This window comes from Nothobranchius furzeri, chromosome 6 (genome assembly GCF_043380555.1).
Source record: "Nothobranchius furzeri strain GRZ-AD chromosome 6, NfurGRZ-RIMD1, whole genome shotgun sequence".
Classification (NCBI taxonomy): Eukaryota; Metazoa; Chordata; class Actinopteri; order Cyprinodontiformes; family Nothobranchiidae; genus Nothobranchius; species Nothobranchius furzeri.
The window spans coordinates 54,544,807-54,566,213 of NC_091746.1; the positions used below are offsets into that span (position 1 = coordinate 54,544,807).

The following is a 21,407-nucleotide window of genomic DNA, read 5'->3' on the forward strand; positions in this document are numbered from 1 at the left end:
TCGTTGTTGCTTGTGCACCATAGGGCTAGGGGCACTTTGTTCAGAAGGGTTCAGCGAAACAGCTCACTCTAAATTCATATAATCTGATAGTCGCTGGATATCTCGAAGAAATAAAATATTAAAATCCAAATTGGTTATGCGACCTCAAGTTTCATTTTCTTGATCCGATAATAAATTGTTAGAATAAAAAATGACCTTAACCAAGAGCCTAACTGGTTAAATACTAGGGCTGAACGATTTTAGGAAAATATTGAATTGCAAATTTTCTAGCAGAAATTGCGATTTCATTTCAATTCACGATTTTCTTCAAACAAAGGTACAACACTAGCCATTCAAGATAGTCTAGAATCTAATCTCAACAAATCATTCACATTAATATTTACTATCTAATAATATAATAAAAACTGTTAAAGCTATTAATATTTTCTGCCATTATTATATTTTTATGTGCTTGTGAAGCACCTTGTGCTTATTATCTAGAGAGGTACTTTATTAAAAAAAACGCGTTCTTGTTCTACTCATTTTTACCTGCATTACCAAGGCAGACTGGCAGCACGATTTTCAAACCTTTTTTAAAAAGAAGTTTAACCTCAGCCAAAGTGCGAGACTCCGCACTCGCGCTGATGAAGCTTTAAAAAGCAGACTAAAGATGGCCAGAGTAGAGGAAAATTGGGTGTAATTGCCCTTTAACCTTTTCCCCCAATCGGAAGCCGGAATCGAAAGCTAACTTCTGCCACGTTACGTGCGGTGTTTGTTGTGGAGGTGGCAGCCTGCGATACAGCCAGGAAGAGGCTGGAGAGAAAACATAATTTAACACTACACTAGATGGTATCGCGAGCGGTTTACCCTTGAAATACGCACCAAAGTACCGTCTTCTATCTCGGCAAAACGTAAGCGAAACTAAATATGTAGCATAGACATTTAGAGTATTTCGGGTGAGTTTTTGTTCCCGTTTCTTAGCCGAACGTTTTCGTGTTTCTTGACCGTAAGAGGTTGGTTAGCCGAACTTGGAAAAACCCCTGCCCCGTGTTTGCTAGAAGTTAGCAGTTAGCTAACTATTTTACCCACTGAATATTTTAGACAACCCGTTATGGTCTGTCTATATAACTGAAGTTAGCAGCGTAGGTTCTAGTGGAGGTCAGTAAAAACAATACACGTCAGTTCCAATGGCTGTTCTAGTAACATTTACAACTTTCAATAGCACACCCAACTACCGAGATGGGCGGTGCTGTTTATGATCCCTTTGAAATAATGCTGGTGTGTGGTGCTTCCTGCTTTAAAGCACTCGGGGCCTGTTCGGTGAGTAGTTTTACATTTCTGATTCGGTGTGGACAGTCAGATACGCACGAGTTTGATCTGGAGCAGGATTTAAGGAACTTTGGCCAGCATACAAGGAAGATTCGGATCTTTTGACAGCTGGCACAAACACTCGTTTGTTTGGGGGAGGGGGTTGTGTTTGTAGTTTTATCTTGTATCTTCTTTTTTCTTGCAAAAAGCATTTTTGTTTTATGCTGTCACAGTTTTTATTTGCCACACACAACTGGATTGTTTACGCATTTTCAGGGTTATAGACTACATTAATGTGTAACAAAGGTCATTTCCTGTTGCTGCACAATCTTGGAGGGTTTTTGCATTGCATGGTTGTTTCCTTGTTCTGACAGACTATCTAAAATAGCTTGTTTCTTTCTGTCTGGTAATAGAAGGCATGTGTGGTAACAAAGCAAGTATGTTTCCTCCATTAAATTTCTACCCTCAGAGTATTAATGGACACTGAAAGTAAAAAACAGCCTATGTGTACTCTTGTCAGCTGGAACATGATTGTTTTTTACATTAAAAGTTTGATACAAGTCTTTAGGGGTATCTTTTTGGACAAACTGGAAATTACTGAAGTTCCATAATAATGTTTTATGTAAATAAAAAAAATTAAAAAACATCCGTTGGAAATTTGAATGTTCCATCTGTCACATTTTCAGAAAATGTCATGAGTAAAGCTCTTCCAGTACGTCAGTTTGAGGTTTTCAGCATAAAATGAATTTCTGCTTAGAGCTGATAAGAAATAGTCAGCTAATTACTTCCATTTACAGAAGTTCCTGCCATCACTTTTAGAGTTTTACTTTGTTTAATGGTTAAAAAGATGTATAAAGTGGTCACAGTCAGGCAAACAAACAAGTTTTAACGAAATCATCATAATTAACTTTAAAACACAATTATTTATTATTTATCTTACATATTGGAATTTAGACAATTAATTTTATCCAAGTAGAATTTTAAACAAATTTCACTGAATTAGAACAATTCCAATAATGCGAGATGCAGTAATAGTTGTATCCTAAACACATTCCATATTGGTGAATGTCAGGAGTCATGTGATGAGCATTTCTCATAGTTTGAGGTCTTCAGTGCCCTACACACATATCTTTGTTTCTTTTTTATTTTTTGCTTCTCCAAATGGCATTTTTAAATCAGTTATTTTAAGGAAGAGTTTCCTCAAAAAGAATTTAGGTGTGTTTGGTTGTCAGGCTCTTTGTACAAAAATGGCTGCTGATGTAGGATGAAGTGAATGATTCATCTTTCTGATCATTTTGTTAAGCTATATTTATCAAATATGACATCTTTATTGAATTCCCTAAATGTGTTTGTCTATTTCTGTATTCATGGAAATTGATGTGTGATATTGTCAGTAAATGATGACATCTGCTGGTTATGAAAATAAAAACATCATACCAACTCCATTTCCACAAGATGATAAAAATAAAAACAAAATAACAAATACACACAGGGACATTCCCAAAGAAAATAACATTTTTCTGTTATCTTTTTTTTCCAAGGCAGAATTTAGTTTGTTTGATTTGCATTGATAACACAATCTTTTTTCTTTCTTTTTTTAACTTTGTATGAGGTAAAATGCCTCTGCATACCCTCTTAGCCTGATTTGGATCAATACTTTAATGGCTGCAAGGTGAACTTGAGTTTCTACACATTTCAAGATCAGACAAAGTCAGATTTTTCTTGGCATCATTAAAGGGAAACGTCGCTATTTTGGCTTGCTTTTAGCACCCCCTAGTGTCCATTTTAGATCTCTGTCATAAAAATGAAGCTGAAACTCCTCCTGGCTCTGTGTTTGTGTTTTAACACCTTAATCCAAATGCGTCAGCCTTCATTAGTGTCTACAGGAGTGCTTCAACACTAAATCAAACAAATCATGTTCACGATCCATGGCATGTATGAATCGTGTCTCTGAGCCCTCGTGCTTCAGAAAACTCCTGATGTTGACTCTTATTTTACCTCTATTGTGGTCGGATGTTCTTTTTATTTTTTTAGCTTAATCAGATTAAGGTTTTCTTTATCTCTTCTGAGGCTCCACTATGATAAACACATTACAATGGATGCTAACCAAGTATAGCTCGCCTGTTCTGAGGTGTAAACATGGATTGCCATCAGCATGACCTTGTGTGACTTCAGGGCAGAGGTTTGGAGAGGCTGAAGTTGCAAATGGGGTATCCCGCTCACAAGGGGTGGAGGGGGATGATACTTTTCATTAACCTGTAAAAGGTAATTTTAGCAAATATTTGCTCAAGAAAATGATTAAACATATGAAAAAGTTGTTTAGTATGCTTTTAATGAGGTGGAAGGACATGAAATCTTCAGTTTATTTTTGTGTTTCAGTTGGTTGCGAAACTGTTACTGGGAGTGTTCTTTTTAATGTTCTCTAATGTCAATAATCTTACTGAAGCAGCTGAGATGAGAATCAGCTCCTCTAAATCCGAGACCATGGTCATGAGTCGGAAAAGGGTAGAATGCCTTCTCCAGGTCAGGGACGAGGTCCTGCCATAAGTGGAGGAGTTTAGGTAACTCAGGGTTTTGTTCTCGAGTGAGGGAAAGATGGAGAGTGAGATTGGTGCTACATCTGCAGTGATGCGGGTGTTGTACCGATCTGTCATGGTGAAGAGAGGGCTGAACTAGAAGGCAAAGCTCTCGATTTACAGGTCAATCTATGTCCTACCCTCACCTATGGTCATGAGCTTTGGGTAGTGACTGAAATAATGAGATCGCAGATACCAGCGGCCAAAATGAGTTTTCTCCACAAGGTGGCTGGGCTCTCCTTTAGAGATAGGGTGAGAAGCTTGGTCATCCGGCAGGGGCACAGAGTAGACCCGCTGCTCCTCCACATCGAGAGGAGCCAGTTGAGGTTGCCCGGGCATCTGGTAAGGATGCCTCTTGGATGCCTCCCTGATGAGGTTTTCCAGCCACGTCCAACCGGTCCAACTTTTTCATATTTTTAAATAATTTTCTTGAGCCAGTATGTGCTAAAATGACCCTTTACAGAGTTGATTAAATGTCACCCAGCCCTTATTGCCCTCTGAGGCCTGAATATTCAGCTATTAGATTAAGGTTAAAAAGACGAACGTAGAGCGAGGAAATACATTTTGATTTTTATTTAACCACAGAGAATTAATAATGACACAAGGGGGTGCTAAAAGCAAGCAAAACTGCAAGTGTGCCTTTAATTTTATTCTGTACACAACTTTGGTTAAACACATCCACCAGATGTCAGTAAAAAGAGAGAACTGCACAACTCATTCACACAGTTGTTACAAGCAGGCTAAATATGCATTTTATTACCAGGTTTGTCCTACGTGAGCTACTGTAGAAACAGAGATATGGAAAGTGTGAGACCTGTGCCGTTATCAGATCAAAATATTTAGTTCCTAAGGATACAAAGGCACAATGTTGGTTATTTTTACACATTTTTAAGATAACAATAATATAGTTCAGGATCTTTAAATTTGTTTCGGTCTAAAGGTCGTCTCAAATGCTACACACTATTATATAATTAATTTACAAGGATCACTAGATGGCAGCAAACAGAACAATATTAGCTGAAATTTCTATTCTGTTTCTGACTTTAGCAAACGTTTGTATTTCATTTGATGCTGGGACTAAAAAAATAGGACTTATTCGCTAAGACCATTCAGCTTCATCTCGTGTACTTGCTAACAAAATTCTGACAATGAAAGCTCATTTCCCAAAAGTGCGTGCATTGTGATGTTGTGTGACAACAGGATACTGGCAAGATACTGATCCCTTATTTGTGTTTCCACCCACATCCTGTATGTTCCCAGCAGAGACGGGTTATACCAAATATTTAATCGGCAATAAGAGATGATCTGTTTGTTTTATGTCTACTGGTGTCTGATAACCTAAAGATATAGTTTCTTGGTTTCTTTTTCTTTTTTAATGAAAAATTTGTTCAGAACAATTTAAACATGAAGCCAAAAATATATCACAACATAACCACAAATGCTATTTCCCCCCTCCACCTTTTGACTAAATATGTTTCATAAATGTAGACATTTCATGCAGTTTTGCTATAATTTGGCATCTCAGTGTTATAGTGAAATATTTTGAAACACCCATTGGTGTCATTTAAATACAGTATAGAATAATTTTGCAAAACCCAATGCAGCTTTACAGTTTTAATTATTTGCTTAAACCTTTATAGGACACTCATTAAAGTAGTTTAATTATTTTTTATTTCAACCCCAGGGCGTTATTGTTAAGTATGAAGGATTTGCATTCCATGGGTCTGCAACGGAGCGAGCGCTTGTAAATCAATATAGTATATTTTTATAAAAACAGATTACTGTAGAACATTTTAGAAAAATTATTAAACAATAGGTACTGTTTCTGATAAAATATAAATTATCATAATATTTTAGAATATTTTATATTTGAGGATCTGCCTCAGTGTCATCTTCCTGCTGTAAATCACTGATGCCAAGATTGGTTGACGCAGTAACTGTCCTCCATTTTCCAGAGAAATCTTAGTTTAAAACTGCAAAATATATTCTACATCATAATTGTTAATATAACTGTTAACGTTAAGATTATGTCTATAAAACAACAGATTTTACCTAAAAATATCATAATTTACTTTCCTTGTTCAGGGTGTACGTTCAAACATGACAGATTCGATTTTCATCCTTATTTAACACAACTAGTCAACCTTGTGATGTGAGAGTTTCATAAACCTAGCATTGTTAGTTTTAGAGATCTGACCATAAACGTGAGAGTAGGCCGAGGAGTTTTCTGGATCTGTAGACACAACAATATTTGGCGCGTTTTAGCCCCACACTGATTGGTGGAATGGTGCCGTGGCACAAACCATGACTAGCTTTATCTCTGATGATTGTTTGGGTTGAATCCTGTAATTCTATGAGTTCATGAAAAGGCACATCACCATCATTTATGATGTGAGTGGAAGTGTCTAAATATGGATGTTGGCCCTATCAAGGGTTAAAAGCTTAGAGGCAGCCTATGCTGGCTTTTGAAAGTAATAAGAAAACATCTACTAGTTGTGAAATGAGAAAACACAAACCAGAGGAACATTGTAGTGACATCTTTTAAAAACAACACACATTTACTCTGAAAATGTTGATGCCTAAATAAAAAACCCTTGTGTTCATCACATTTTTCCATAGTCGTTCGTGATTAACAGCGTAGACATGTAAACAGGCTTTTGTGTGATAAATACACGTAGACGTGACTAAGGTTGCGTTGATGAATTGAAACTAATTATTAAACTTCTGGTATTTACTCTTTGATTACGATTTAGATTTGAGTTTTGACTGGGCTACTGAAGGGATTAGAAGATAACACGTTTTTAATGCTGATATTTTATTCACAGCTGATCCAGCGTCGAATTAATGGAGAATAATGGCTCGCATCTCTTTGGACTGCCCAAGCTCCTTACCAGGGATCCCCCTCAGTGTGCTGTCAGTTCCCATGGAAAATAAATACAAATGTCAGCAGTGTCTCCAGGTCCTGAGGAAGCCTGTTCAGGCTCAATGCGGACATCGCTTTTGTGTACATTGCTTTAAGCAGCTCACCAGGTAGACCGGAGGTCCTTGGACCACCCGCAAGCTTGTGAAATGTAAACCCCACCTTCTTCCGCCTAGTGCTTCATTGTTTTTTCTGCTAGACGCCTCAGCAAATCCTGTGATCTTGTGTCTGCATGTGTCTGGAATTTTTATGCACGAGATTATATTCCTAATCCTGACCCATCCTTTTGTGGCTGGAATCTTTCGTCTCATGACTATGAATACAATGATGGACCCACCCATGCTGATATTTAATTGGCCATGCTGACTCATTCTAAGTTGTTCATAGTTCACTTTTTTTCTTTTCACGGATACACCAGCTGTTAATTTTGCATGATACATCAGAATTAATATTACCTTATGCTTAAAGAGGGAGGATATAGGGAGCCTAAGTCACGCTCATCTACTTCTGGACCACGGGTCCCCGGAAGAACGAAATAATGAATGCAAGTCAATGGGGCTAAAAACACTATTTTCCAATTCCACTTGTTATGTTCCATGGATTTTACATATGATGTCCGTGAATTTTAAAGAAGATTTTTCATACCAAGATAGTGCTTATTTCTGAATGGGGGGAAAACGCTACTTCAGGTTTTGTGTGAAAATAAGTCCAGGACTACAAATGTGCATCACAGAAATGACGTAATTGAACCAGACATGGACAAAACAGAGGGGAAAATGGCTGTAAGTTCAGCTAATTTCAAATCCTTCCCATAGGAGGAAAGAACCGTCATAAATCTGGCCATGTGGTAAGTAGCAGCTACTCTAGGGGAGAGGAGTTAATGTGGCGACGTTGCATATGCGACGTGCCGATGTAGTCAGGCTAATAATGAACTTTTAGAAGTTGATAAATCTCAATGTATGTGACTGGCGTGGTCGAAACACCCGTCATTACTTTTCATTTAAATTGCAGTACAACATATGTGATCCAGGGCGTAAGGCAAAGTGGATTAGAAAATCACTCTTTTAGCCCCGTTGACTTGCATTCATTTTGTCGTTATTACGGGGACCCATGAACTGACGGGAATGGGAGGAGACTTAGGCTCCCTATACACATGATATTTGCAGATATTTGGGATCACCCCCTCTGAGTGGCAAAGAGACATCCGACATTGATCCCAAAACTTGTTGACTCAGTTGAATAGATGGAAAACCAGAACAAAAATTAGGAAGGATGTCTGCAACAGTAGATTCAGCAAATTTTAAAAGAGGGTTCTGATGTTTACCAAAGTTATAATTTGGGCTATAATTGGTATGTCAGGACTTAATGAAAGGTTTTAATGGCATTTATTGATGTTTACATACAGGTGCTGGCCAGTAAATTAGAATATCATCAAAAGGTTGAAAATATTTCAGTAATTCCATTCAAAACGTGAAACTTGTACATTATATTCATGCAATGCACACAGACCAATGTATTTCCGATGTTTATTACGTTTAATTTTGATATTTATAGGTGACAACCAATGAAAACATCAAATCTGGTATCTCAGAAAATTAGAATATTCTAAAGGCCAATGAAAAAATGTTTGTTTCTCTAATGTTGGCCAACTGAAAAGAATGAACATGAAAAGAATGTGCATGTATAGCACTCAATACTTAGTCGGGGCTCCTTTTGCCTCAATAACTGCAGTAATGCGGCGTGGCATGGACTCGATCAGTCTGTGGCACTGCTCAGGTGTTATGAGAGCCCAGGTTGCTCTGATAGTCGTCTTCAGCTCCTCTGCATTGTTGGGTCTAGCGTATTGCATCCTCCGCTTCACAATACCCCATAGATTTTCTATGGGGTTAAGGTCAGGCGAGTTTGCTGGCCAATCAAGGACAGGGATACCATGGTCCTTGAACCAGGTGCTGGTGGTTTTGGCACTGTGTGCAGGTGCCAAGTCCTGTTGAAAGGTGAAGTCTGCATCCCCATAAAGTTGGTCAGCAGCAGGAAGCATGAAGTGCTCTAAAACTTCCTGGTAGACGGCTGCATTGACCCTGGACCTCAGGAAACAGAGTGGGCCAACACCGGCAGATGACATGGCACCCCACACCATCACTGACGGTGGAAACTTTACACTGGACCTCATGCAACGTGGATTCTGTGCTTCTCCGCTCTTCCTCCAGACTCTGGGTCCTTGATTTCCAAAGGAAATGCAGAACTTGCTTTCATCAGAAAACATAACTTTGGACCACTCAGCATCAGTCCAGTCCTTTTTGTCCTTGGCCCAGGCGAGACGCTTCTTGCGCTGTTTCTTGTTCAAGAGTGGCTTGACACACGGAATGCGACACCTGAATCCCATGTCTTTCATGAGTCTCCTCGTGGTGGTTCTTGAAGCGCTGACTCCAGCTGCAGTCCACTCTTTGTGGATCTCCCCCACATTTTTGAATGGGTTTGTCGTCACAATTCTCTGCAGGGTGCGGTTATCCCTAGAGCTTGTACACTTTTTTCTACCACATTCTTTCCGTCCCTTCGCCTGTCTGTTAATGTGCTTGGACACAGAGCTTTGCGAACAGCCAGCTTCTTTAGCAATCACCTTTTGTGTCTTGCCCTCCTTGTGCAAGGTGTCAATGATTGTCTTTTGGACAGCTGTTAAGTCAGAAGTCTTCCCCATGATTGTGGTGCCTTCAAAACAAGACTGAGGGACCTTTTAAAGGCCTTTGCAGGTGTTTTGAGTAAATCAGCTGATTAGAGTGGCAGCAGGTGTCTTCTATATTCAGCCTTTTCAGAATATTCTAATTTTTTGAGATACCAAATTTGGAGTTTTCATTAGTTGTCACTTATGAATATCAAATTTAAATGTAATGAACATTGGAAATACATTGGTCTGTGTGCATTGCATGAATATAATGTACAAGTTTCACGTTTTGAATGGAATTACTGAAATATTTTCAACCTTTTGATGATATTCTAATTTACTGGCCAGCACCTGTAATTTTTATGGAAGGAGTTAATATTCGTAGTGTGTTTTTTTTTAATATTTTTTTATTTATTTTTGCCTATTCACCATCTGGGCCAAATCCTAAATGGTCAATATCCTGTAATTATATAGCGCCTTCTAGGATTCGACAACCTCCAAGGCATTTTACAACACAACCAGTCTTTCATCCACGGACACACACATTCACACACTGGTGGTGAGAAGCTGCAGTACATTGTTGCCACCGCTGCCACTGGTCACACTGACATGTGAGGATGCTTCTCCAGGCAATCATTTTTCCAGATTCCAGAATAGAAAATGTTCCAAGTTACAGTAGAAGTGGCATTTTTGCACCTTTTCCTTGTACATGAGTCCTCATCCCACTTAACTGTCCTAGGACACCTCAAAGTCTTCCTCACAAATTTAATGGAGATGGGATTTTTATGGATTACATTCATTTTCAGTGAAAAGAGGGACTTTACATTAATTGAAATTGATTTAATGACCCTTTCCTGGCTTTTATGCAAACTGTCATTATAAAAAGTCAGGGAACAAACTTTGAGACAATATTTGTGTCATACTCAAAACCTTTTTGCACTTCTTCAGAAAAATGATTGAATAACTCCCATTGGAAATCTGCAACGGCTAACATTTATGAGTAGAACAAACTTCCCAGCACACATTCTGAATGAAAGTAGCTTATTAATTTCTTTAGTACATATCAAACTGATTCTAAAACTAGTGAAGGAGTTGACCTCAGCATATTTCTACTGATTAGTTTCGCTCACATACCATACTATAGCGTTAATCATCTGCAGTGAAAAAAGGTTTCGGCTATAAACACCAGCGAGTACGGCTGATGGGACCAGTGGTCTTTAATTTGTGATATCAGTAATAGTCGACCTCACGACTAGAGCAAGAACCATTTGAATGCCACTCAGGGGGGGGTGTCCAGAACGTGAAACAGCGATATCGAAGCATAGCCTTTATGCAGAAAGCAGTGGCGATAAACTGAAAGGGAGACAAATCCTGAAATGTTGTGAAAAATATGTTAAAAAAACAAAAAATTTCCGCTAACTTCATTCATGACTGTTTGTGTTTATCTTCTACTAAAAAATCTTCTGGTTTTGGGACTTCCTGGTTTGTGAAATTCTCTTCTTGAGAAGATAATTTCACAAGAACCCTCATGACTTCCCCGTGTGTCAATTCCTCGTGTTTCCTTTTTGTTTGTGTTTAGTCGTCTATTTGCTGAAGAAAAAAGAAAGAAAACAATCTTTTATATAGAGAACTCTAGAACTGTTACTACAGTTTGAGTCTTACTCCTGTGTCCTGTCTTACCTAATGCTGCAAGCTTCCCTTCCTTCTGTTGCTTCAATTAATGATTGGCTAAGTTGGCCAACAGATAAATGTTAAATCGCCACCTTGTTTTTTTATTAGCTCAGGGCCAAAGCCTTGTGAAGCCTGTCGTCAGGAGGAGATATATGAGGAACCGACGTCTATACTTAATAGTAATGAGGTGAGTAATAAAACCCGCCATCAGAAAACAACCGCTCACCCATTACAAGAAATAAGTACAGCCTGACCAGTGTGACGGGGCTTCCTGTCACCACCACACGAACTTGTACAATCACTGCCTTCATGTGTTCACTGAAGCCTTTGTTCTTGGCTCTCCCGCCAGGCTTTTCCAGACAATGCTGCTGGTCGAGAAATCGCGAGTCTGCCTGCCAGGTGTTTGAACCAGGGCTGCAGCTGGACTGGATCTATAAAAGAATATGAGGTGAAGCGTTAACTTTAACTTCTCTGTACACGTGGCCTTCATTGTTTTTGTTTAGAGTTTACATTAAAGCCTTAAAAATCATCAGCCATGTTGTCCTCAAATCATGCACCAAAGATTACAGCAGAGCAATGTGCAGCATACTTGAGCCTTCATGCGTCAACCACATTGCGGCCTCATACAGGAAGTGAAACTTAACACATGGCCTGGAAATTCCCCCTCATTTTATCAACAGTGGAAAGTACCAGAGCTTTCAGCATAAGAGACATGCTGTCTATGGAGGTTTATCTCCCATAGTCTATAGAGATAATACAACTACCACCTACATATAACAGGAACTAGATTAGATTACTAGAATTGACTGTAGTTAAATCTACTAAAATCCCCTGTAGTTTAATGTGGATTTAGTCATTTTGCTGCTGAATAAGCATTTCTGTCTTTGTTTCTACTGTAAATGTTTCTGTTTGGGGCTGGGTTGTGTATTCACCAGTGCTCTGGAGCTGTAATTAAATGGAAATGTCATTTTAATGGGTGTGTCGAGAGAACAGAAAATCTTTAAACCTGGCAAAATACATGACGGTGAAGGTTAGTTTGATGGAGATGGCAATTTTTGTGTAATTTCTGGTTAAAACCTTACCTATAAAGCTACGGAATAAACTTCCATCTTAGAAGAAGCCAGTTCTGTCTCATTCTCGCTTCTCTGAAATGTAAATTCAGTTCCTGTGAATCATTTCATCTCTGGAATAGAACACTCACTAGTTTCAGTCAACGGTAATCCTAGGCAACAAGTTAGTCAACATAGTTTCATAAGGAACCGTTGCTGGGTTGCTAACCATCTACGCCCAAATGTGGTGTGGCAAAAACGAGAAAAGTTGCCAACCCCAAGTTTAAATAATAGATCTGGATTAGAAAAGAGCTAAAGAGAGCATCTATAAAACATCAGTTTCCTGTTTACTAGGGCTGCACGATATTAGGAAAACCTGCGATATTCGATAACAGTGCTTAATATTGCGATATCGATATTACACGCGATAAATGAACAAATACTAAAGTATGCAGTGTTGATGTCGTCTGTCGTGTGACGTCTGCTCTGGGTTCAAAGCAAACAAAAACTAATGCATGAATTCCATTACAACATAACATTTTTATTGAAATAATATGCTGCTGCACCTGCTACTGTTGAAGCAGCAAAACGACAAACTGCATGCATGCAGTTTCTCAGTGACTTGAAAACATCATCACCACCATAAAACTTTTTCTGATGCTCCAAATACAGAAAAACATCCCTTACCAGGGTTTTTTGAATAAATAAAAAAAATCTGAAAATAAGTTTAAATGTTAAATAATAGTTAACATCACTTACATGCAACAGCAAATTCTCTCATTGCTACTGAACATTTTCTCCACTTATGTGGTTATGATATGGGCCATTCCCATCTGTACCGGGTCGGCCCGGGCCGGGTGGCCCCAGTCGGCCCAAGCCTGGCCCGGTTGATTCCACACATCCTTGTCTTAAGCCCATGTGGGCTGATTCTACCCACCAATCAGAGGCTTGCTCTAATGGAAGGTGTGAATTTGCTGTCAGCAGTGGGTGTGTTGGCCCTGGTCGGCCTGAAGCAGACCCCCTCGAGAAGAGGGCTGAGAATGAGCCTTGGTTGGCCCGGAAAAATACCAGGCCACCCAGATATGTAAACAACCTACGCTACCCGGCCCGGGCCGACCCGGTACAGATGGGAATGGCCCAATAGAAGGCTGTTGCTGCTATTGGAAAGTGAACTGTGCTGGGCCAAACTAGGAGAATATTAAGATTTTCTGAGGGAAAGAGAAAAACATTTGTCTACCTTTCAGAAGAGGAACTGGCAAAAAAAAAACTACATGGAAAATATATGAAAACGTTAGTTTTTAACCCCAAATTGAACAAGTTTAACTAGATCTTAAAAAACAGCTCAGATGATGAAACAGCAACTATGATTCTGATAACAAGCTAACAAATTGATCTAGCTCCTCTAAGATAACCGGCTAGCAGAGCTTCTGACTGACAGTTTATGTGCAGCAGCAGCAAATCAACAATCCTGATTAACAAGGTTATAAAAGCTCATAAATGAAAAATCACTTTGATGTGTGGGGGAACTTTTCCAGGCCCTCTTTAGCAGGGTGGGACTGGGAGGAGAGTGCTGTAGCCTTTTAGCTGGAAGCTAACCGGAGCCTGGGGCTAACGTCAACACCCGGTGGAACACTAGCGACATGGAGGTGGGTTGGTTCACCGGCACGTGTCGGAGTCAGCCCGGTTATTATCAGCTGCTTAACGACACAGAGCAGACTCACGTTCACGTTTGAAAGCAGCGCTGATTCCAGAAACCTCAGCACAAAGTGCGTTTGTTGCTCTGAGCCAGCATGACGAACAAGGGAACGGTGTTGCTAACTTTCCATCCTAAGGGTCTACGTAGGGGGCAGGCGTATTACGTGAACGGACCCATCTGATTGGCCGCATATCAGAAGGGCTACATTTGATTGGTCAAATAATACTTCCGCATAAAAAAACAGAGCTGGTTTACAAAATGTTGTATGACACAGATGGAAATGTTGAACCAAACATTTATCGCCGTTTTTGACGTGCTTTGCGATGGGCCTATCGCACGTCCTGTTATCCCGATGACGATAATTTTTCGATATATTGTGCAGCCCTACTGTTTACGGAGTTGAAACAAAAGAGGATGTTTATGTTCATGTTCATTCATTTAGCAGACGCTTTTATCCAAAGCAACTTACAATTTATAACCTATAGGGCATGTTGTGATCTGTGGGGGAAACTGGAGCACCTGGAGTAAACCCACGCATGCATGGGCAGAACACGCAACTCCACGCAGAAAGGCCACAGCCGAGTTTCGAACCTGCAACCTTCGTGCTGCGAGGCAACAGTGCTTACCACTGCGCCACCATGCAGACGATACTACTTTTAAGACTAGGCTTAAAACATTCAGAATGTAAATGTCATGCCTCCCTGCGGTTCCACCACAGCGCAGCCGATTTGGAATAAACTACCCCCTTTTTCAAAACCACACCTCCATAATACGTGCTTCCTTTCTATTTATCTGTGGTTTTGGAAATGAATTTATTAGATTATGAAATAAAAATGATTTCCAATGCCTGACTTCCACTTTTAAATTCTATACTTCTGTTCTCCGTGTGCTTATTTCTACATCATCTAGTTTTTACATGTTTTGTTTGCATTTGCTTTTATTCAAATTAACATTTGAATGGCTCTCTTTTATAGTTTTCTTAGTTTAGCTCCTAGAAGATTTCACCTATTGTAATTTTAGCCATTCCCAGTAAAATGCTTATTCAATGGCTGCCTAAAGCTCTAAATATGATCCAACCTGTCCTTCAATTGTATTTCAAGGGTGTAGATTGAATAACAAACATTTTTTCAGCCTGAGAACAGTCTGACATTTTGGCAGCAATGTTTAAATACATTATTTTTTCAGGCTCAACACGAAGGTCGCTGTGAGTACGAGCGGGTCCAGTGTGAGGCCTGCCAAGCCTCCATCCTCCTCAAGGACAAAGACAGGCATAATGAGAAAGAATGTGAAGAACGAACCCTAAACTGCAAATACTGCAAAGTGACATCCAACTTTAAAGACATTAAGGTGATAAACGCAGTAGCAGCTGGATGTGTTTGCAGGAACACTTAAGTACGATTGTGCTCCTCAGGCCCATGATGAGATCTGCCTGAAGTTTCCTTTACAATGTAAAGAGTGTGGCAAGAAGAAGATCCAGAGAGAAAAGGTTTGAGCCATTTCATCCTTTTTAACCCATCGCTAAAATTTATTTAAAGATTTTAGGCAGATTTAAATGACTAGATAGTATAGACATGTCCCAAATGTACTTTTGAGATAATAAACAGAAATAAAACTCATATAAAATGTGCCAAACTGAAACAAGACTTCATTTCATGAATAGTGAAACTCGTTGATCTTTTATTTTCCTTCTGACCAGTTTTATTGTTTTATCACCAAACATACTTGGCTTTCTTGAACTTTCACTCTGAGCCACTTTATCCTCTAACCTTCATTATGGTTTGATTCACTTTCAGTTCAATGACCACCTCAAGTCCTGCGTCAAGTCAAAGAGCGCGTGTCCATTCAGTGACGTGGGCTGCAAATCTGTGGTTTGTATTAAATGTTACATTTTTTTATTTGTGAATTGTTTCATTAATGCAGGAAAACATTCATTTTATAGTCTCACTGTAGTCTATTAAAGACACTTTAATTCAATTCAAGTTTATTTATATAGCGCCAAGTCACGCCAAGAGTCGTCTCAAGGCACTTCACATAATAAACATTCCAATTCAGGTCAGTTCATTAAGCCAATCAGAAATAATGTTTCCTATATAAGGAACCCAGCAAATAGCTGGGTCACTGACTAGTGTCAGTGACTTTACAGCAATCCTCATACTAAGCAAGCATTTAGCGACAGTGGAGAGGAAAACTCCCTTTTCACAGGAAGAAACCTCCAGAGGATCCTGACTCAGTATAAGCAGCCATCTGCCACGACTCACTGGGGATCGAGAAGACGGAGCAGACACACACACACACACACACACATCCATACACACAACATATATGGTAAATGGCCTGTATTTGATATAGCGCCTTCTAGAGTCCTAGAACCCCCCAAGGCGCTTTACAACACAATCAGTCATTCACCCATTCACACACACATTCACACACTGGTGGGGATGAGCTACAATGTAGCCACAGCTGCCCTGGGGCGCACTGACAGAGGCGAGGCTGCCGAGCACTGGCGCCACCAGTCCCTCTGACCACCACCAGCAGGCAACATGGGTTAAGTGTCTTGCCCAAGGACACAACGACAGCGACAGACTGAGCGGGACTCGAACCAGCAACCTTCTGATTACGGGGCGAGCACTTAACTCCTGTGCCACCGTCGCCCCTAATATATACCAAGTAATGCTTCTATGGTTACATTGTGATTTCTTAGTAAATATTCTATTTGGTGAGAGATAAACTTTATTGTATTTATCCTAGTGAATCTATAATTAAATGGGTAAACTAGTAGTAGCACATCCAATGTCAAAGAAAGTAAAATGTTAATCTGGATAGAGGGAAAATGTTTAAATGGTTAGCAACAGTGTTCAAGCCGATGGCCCCCTCCATGAGGCCACCACAGCTCAGCAGATCATTGTAGCTTCTTCTGGGGAGAAAAACACTTAGAGAGAAAATAAAGTTAACAGCTGAAATAGCAGGAAATAATACAGTTAAAGAGCAAATTGTAGAAGAAAGTAGTCAAGTGTGGAAAGTGGTCAGTGTATCCTCCAGCAGTCTAAGCCTATAGCAGCATAACTACAGAGATAACTCTGGATAACCTAGCCTTTTAGATGGAGGCATGTTGGAGGCAGGGCAAGGGAGAGCCGTCTTTAACGACTGTACACTCCACCTCCCTCTACTCCCCCACTTGTCCAGATCTAGGCTAACATCAGATTTTAGCCATAGGCCCTATCAAATGAAAATGTTTTAAGCCTAGTCTTAAAAGTAGTATCGGCTGCATGGTGGCGCTGTTATTAGCACTGTTGCCTCGCAGCACGAAGGTTGCAGGTTCGAAACTCGGCTGCGACCTTTCTGCGTGGAGTTGCGTGTTCTCCCCATGTATGCGTGGGTTTCCACCGGGTACTCTGGTTTCCCCTACAGATCACAACAGGCCCTATAGGTTATAAATTGTAAGTCACTTTGGATAAAAGCATCTGCCAAATAAACAAACATAAATATAAAAATAGACAAGGTGTCTGCCTCACGGACTAAAGCTGGGAGTTGGTTCCACAAGAGAGGAGCCTGATAGCTAAAAGATCTGCCTCCCATCCTAATTTTAGATATTCTGGGAACCACCAGTAAACCTGCAGTCTTGAGAGTGAAGTGCTCGGTTAGGAACGTATGGAACAATCAGATCACTGATGTATGATAGAGCTTGAGTATTAAGAGCTTTATATGTGAGAAGAAGGATCTTAAAATCTATTCTGAATTTAACAGGTAGCCAATGTAGGGAAGCTAAGACAGGAGAGATATGATCTCTCTTTTTAATTCTCATCAGAACTCTAGCTGCAGTATTTTGGACAAGCTGAAGACTTTTAACTACATTCTGTGGACTTCCTGAGAGTAATGAATTACAGTAATCCAGTCTTGATGTAATAAATGCATGAACTAGTTTTTCAGCATCACTCCTGGAAAGTATGCTTCTAATCCTAGCAATATTCCGAAGGTGGAAAAAGGAAATCCTACAAACCTGTTTAATGTGGGATTTGAATGACATGTCCTGGTCGAAGATAACACCAAGGTTCCTTACTTTGTTCTTGGAGATTAATGTAATGCCATTCAGGTCAGCAATTTCCTTTTCTGAATTTCAGGTCCAAAGATGAGAACTTCAGTCTTGTCTTGATTTAAAAGCAGAAAGTTTTGAGTCATCCATTTTTTTATGTCTTCAAGACAAGCCTGTAATCTAACTTTAGTGGTCACTTTAGTGACCACTTCAAACTGTTTGCATGTGACTATTATTTATAGTGGGTGGAGCATAGTGTCTGCAAGCACCAAGCAGAGTCTAGAAAGAGCTTTAAATGTTTTCAGGCCTCCTGCAGGTTTTTCAAAGTTTTTATTTTTAACTTAAGCGGCTATTTCTTAGTTTTCTGCACCAGAAACCATAACCTGAAGTGTATGATTAAAAAAGTGAAGAGCGACAAATGGAGATGAAAAAGAAGCATCAGACCCAAAACGAAACCCATATGCTATTTGTAGTTTTAAGAAAAAGGAAAATAACTTCTAAGTATAAACAAAACACAAGAGACACTAAATCATCCTTCATTTGTTCCTCCAGGCTTAGCTCGTTGGTGCTAAAATACTATTTTTATAGATTTAACAAAAAGTGGAACAGTCTGATGTTAAGAGCCTCATTTTAAAATTGATTCTCAAAGTTATCAGTTTGAGGTTTTTTTTTAATCTCCGAAGGACTCAAAGGTCAGCATTAAGTGACTCAACAAGCCAATAATAACATTCCTCTAAAATAGTGAGGTACTAGACTGAAAATAAAAATTCAAAGAGAAACTATGAAAGACCTTCAGAAAGTCTAAGAAAAGCACATTTCTTGCCGCATCTCTTATCTAGAATGATAAACACAACATAGAAGCAAAGTATGACTGACATGTTTTCACATGCTTAGCATATCCATCATACCTGACTTAGGTTCTGAGAGGAAATGCTTTTTTTTTTTAAAGAGTTTTGTGAGCTGAATTATTACGAAGTTTAACATGGAAAATTCTTACTAAATCGTTCTTTTCATAACAGCTAAATGTTTTTTCTTGATGATTAAAATAGAATGAGTATAAAAACTTTTCTTCTAATACACAGAATAAACTAAAACGGGAGTGTTGTTTTTTCTCAGATAGAGAACGGGAAGCTGAGTGACCATGAGCACAGCAGCACCATGGAGCACCTGCGCCTGCTGCTGCCCAGGGTTCTGTCCTTGACCAGGACTCATGCAGAGGCTCCAGAGTCAGGAGAGTGGCAGGAGGACTCGGGCTTTGGGCTGTACCGGGCTCCTGAAGAGGGGAGTGGAGCTGCAGCCTCCAATCAGTCTTTGGACCTGGACAAGAAAGTGAGGCCTCTCCTCTCTCATCTGCACGTGGATCACTTCTGCTTAGATAGTTTAAACAGCTGTTTTCTACAGGTGAACGCTTTAGAAAACATCGTGTGTGTCCTGAATCGAGAAGTGGAGCGCAGTTCCATCACTCTGGAGGCATTCTCTCATCAGCACCGTTTGGACCAAGAGAAGATAGAAAACCTGTCGAACAGGGTGCGGCAGCTGGAGCGGACGCTGACGATGAGAGACCTGCAGATTTCTGAGACGGAACAGCTGCTGAGAGAGCTGCAGCACTGCACCTACGACGGCGTGTTTGTGTGGAAAATCACCGACTTCTCCCGCCGCAGGCAGGAAGCCATGGCCGGTCGATCACCTGCTATGTTCTCGCCAGGTAAGATGAGAGATTGACACCTACTTTCTGTTTTAAAAGTCTCATTTGTCCAAGCCAAGTGTCGCATGACTTCACTGCAAATGCTTTTCTGGATCAGAGCCTTCTCAGTGTGATGTTACAGCTTGGCGTGCAGGCGAGGGAGATTCCAGCTCTGTTATTCAGGGAGTGTACTTTCTCTCCCACTTTCTCGTGACTGTTTATGGGTTTGTTTTGACTCTAAATTCATCCTTTTAAAAAAAAAAAATTTTTTTTGCAGCGTTTTACTCCAGCAAGTACGGCTACAAGATGTGTCTCAGGCTGTATTTGAACGGCGACGGGACGGGGCGAGGGACGCACCTTTCGTTGTTCTTTGTGGTCATGAGGGGCAAATGTGATGCTCTGTTAAAATGGCCTTTTAGCCAAAAGGTACAAAAAATAAGTACCGGTACTTAATTTTTAAGTTGAACTCACAAACAGCAGATTACACAGCAAACAAGACGATTTTTATCTTTTTGCCTTGTCTTCGCCCCTCAGGTGACTCTGATGCTCCTGGATCAGAACAACAGGGAGCATATCATCGACGCTTTCCGACCGGATATCACCTCCACGTCTTTCCAACGGCCGATCAGTGAGATGAACATCGCCAGTGGCTGCCCTCTCTTCTGCCCACTGGCCAAACTGGCTGGCAAGAGCGCCTACCTTAGAGATGATACCATTTTCATCAAAGCCATTGTTGACCTTACAGGCTTATAAGGATGACAACTGTGGAAGTTGCATCAAATTCTTTAAAATAATTATTATCATTTAACTATATATTCATATGTATAAGCAAACATAATACTGACAGTTATTTATTACATAAGTATATATATATTATAATAATACTATGACGGGCAGGTGACTTGTCCAGGGATGTCCCCTGCCTCTCACCTGCAAATAGCCTCCAGCTCCCCGACTCAGCAATATGTGGAAAAATGAATAAATATTATAATAATAAAATGATAAACCATGTTTGGTTTACATATAACATATAAATATATATATATATATGTTTAAGTCTGATTCAATGTCATCCTCACTTGAACATATGTTAGTATATTACTGTTTCATAAGGTTGCTGTGTATTTTGCTAAATCACAACGAAAGGACTTACTTTAGTTAACTGTAGCACGTTATGTCCGGTTTTCTAACAGATTAAAACGATAACAGCTGTCATGTAGCTTGGACATCAATATAACAAATGTATCTGCCTGCCTTATAAAACAGCTATTTAATGCATTTACTAATCTAATAGCTATTTCTAAAATAGTCAAACAGAGGACAACTTTTTCTTTTTACAATTCATCCGTGATTTCCAAAATTGTGTCAATTTAACACAAAAGTTTAAAGAAACTTTTATTTTGAAAATACCTCAGAAAGCATCTTAGTGGTGTGATTTTTATTTTCATTTAAAGTTATCTAGAAATGAACTTTTAAAAGTTTCAGATCAATTCTCAGGTAGAAAAGGTTTGTCAGTAACAAGGTTTACACTAACTGTGTTTTGTTTTTGGAGAGTAAAAACAAATCACCATTACTTCTATAAGAAAAATTCATATTAAAATATAATAACTGTACACAAATCTCTCCATTACTTTAAATCTGTAATGTTTTGTGGGCTTTTACTGTAAGTATTAAACCTCAATGCGAATATGTGCCGATATAATTAGTGTGTTTGAAACATGAACTCATTAAAAACTTAGTCCAGCTTTAGCTGTGTTTTGATTTTTAAACGTTATGAAGTAGTTTAACTTTGCCTATGAACCAGCTCTGAAATGTAATCAAATAAAAAAAACTGT

At 39.5% G+C, this 21,407-nt stretch overlaps 1 protein-coding gene across 2 annotated transcripts; it reads left to right on the plus strand.

Annotated features, from left to right (window-relative positions):
* The first annotated feature begins 744 nt into the window (after positions 1-744).
* Positions 745-20,583, plus strand: traf2b (Tnf receptor-associated factor 2b). 2 transcript variants are annotated; one of them, XM_070552330.1, is made up of 11 exons: positions 745-890; positions 6,689-6,893; positions 11,222-11,300; positions 11,463-11,561; positions 15,044-15,205; positions 15,270-15,344; positions 15,652-15,726; positions 19,005-19,217; positions 19,290-19,593; positions 19,850-19,998; positions 20,107-20,583. In XM_070552330.1, the coding sequence occupies exons 2-11, from the start codon at positions 6,718-6,720 to the stop codon at positions 20,323-20,325; spliced, it is 1,551 nt and encodes a 516-aa protein (XP_070408431.1). In that variant the 5' UTR covers positions 745-890; positions 6,689-6,717; the 3' UTR covers positions 20,326-20,583. The 2 variants fall into 2 exon arrangements, with proteins under 2 accessions (XP_070408431.1, XP_070408432.1); XM_070552331.1 differs by lacking the exon at positions 745-890 and adding an exon at positions 1,183-1,299.
* The last annotated feature ends 824 nt before the right edge of the window (positions 20,584-21,407 follow it).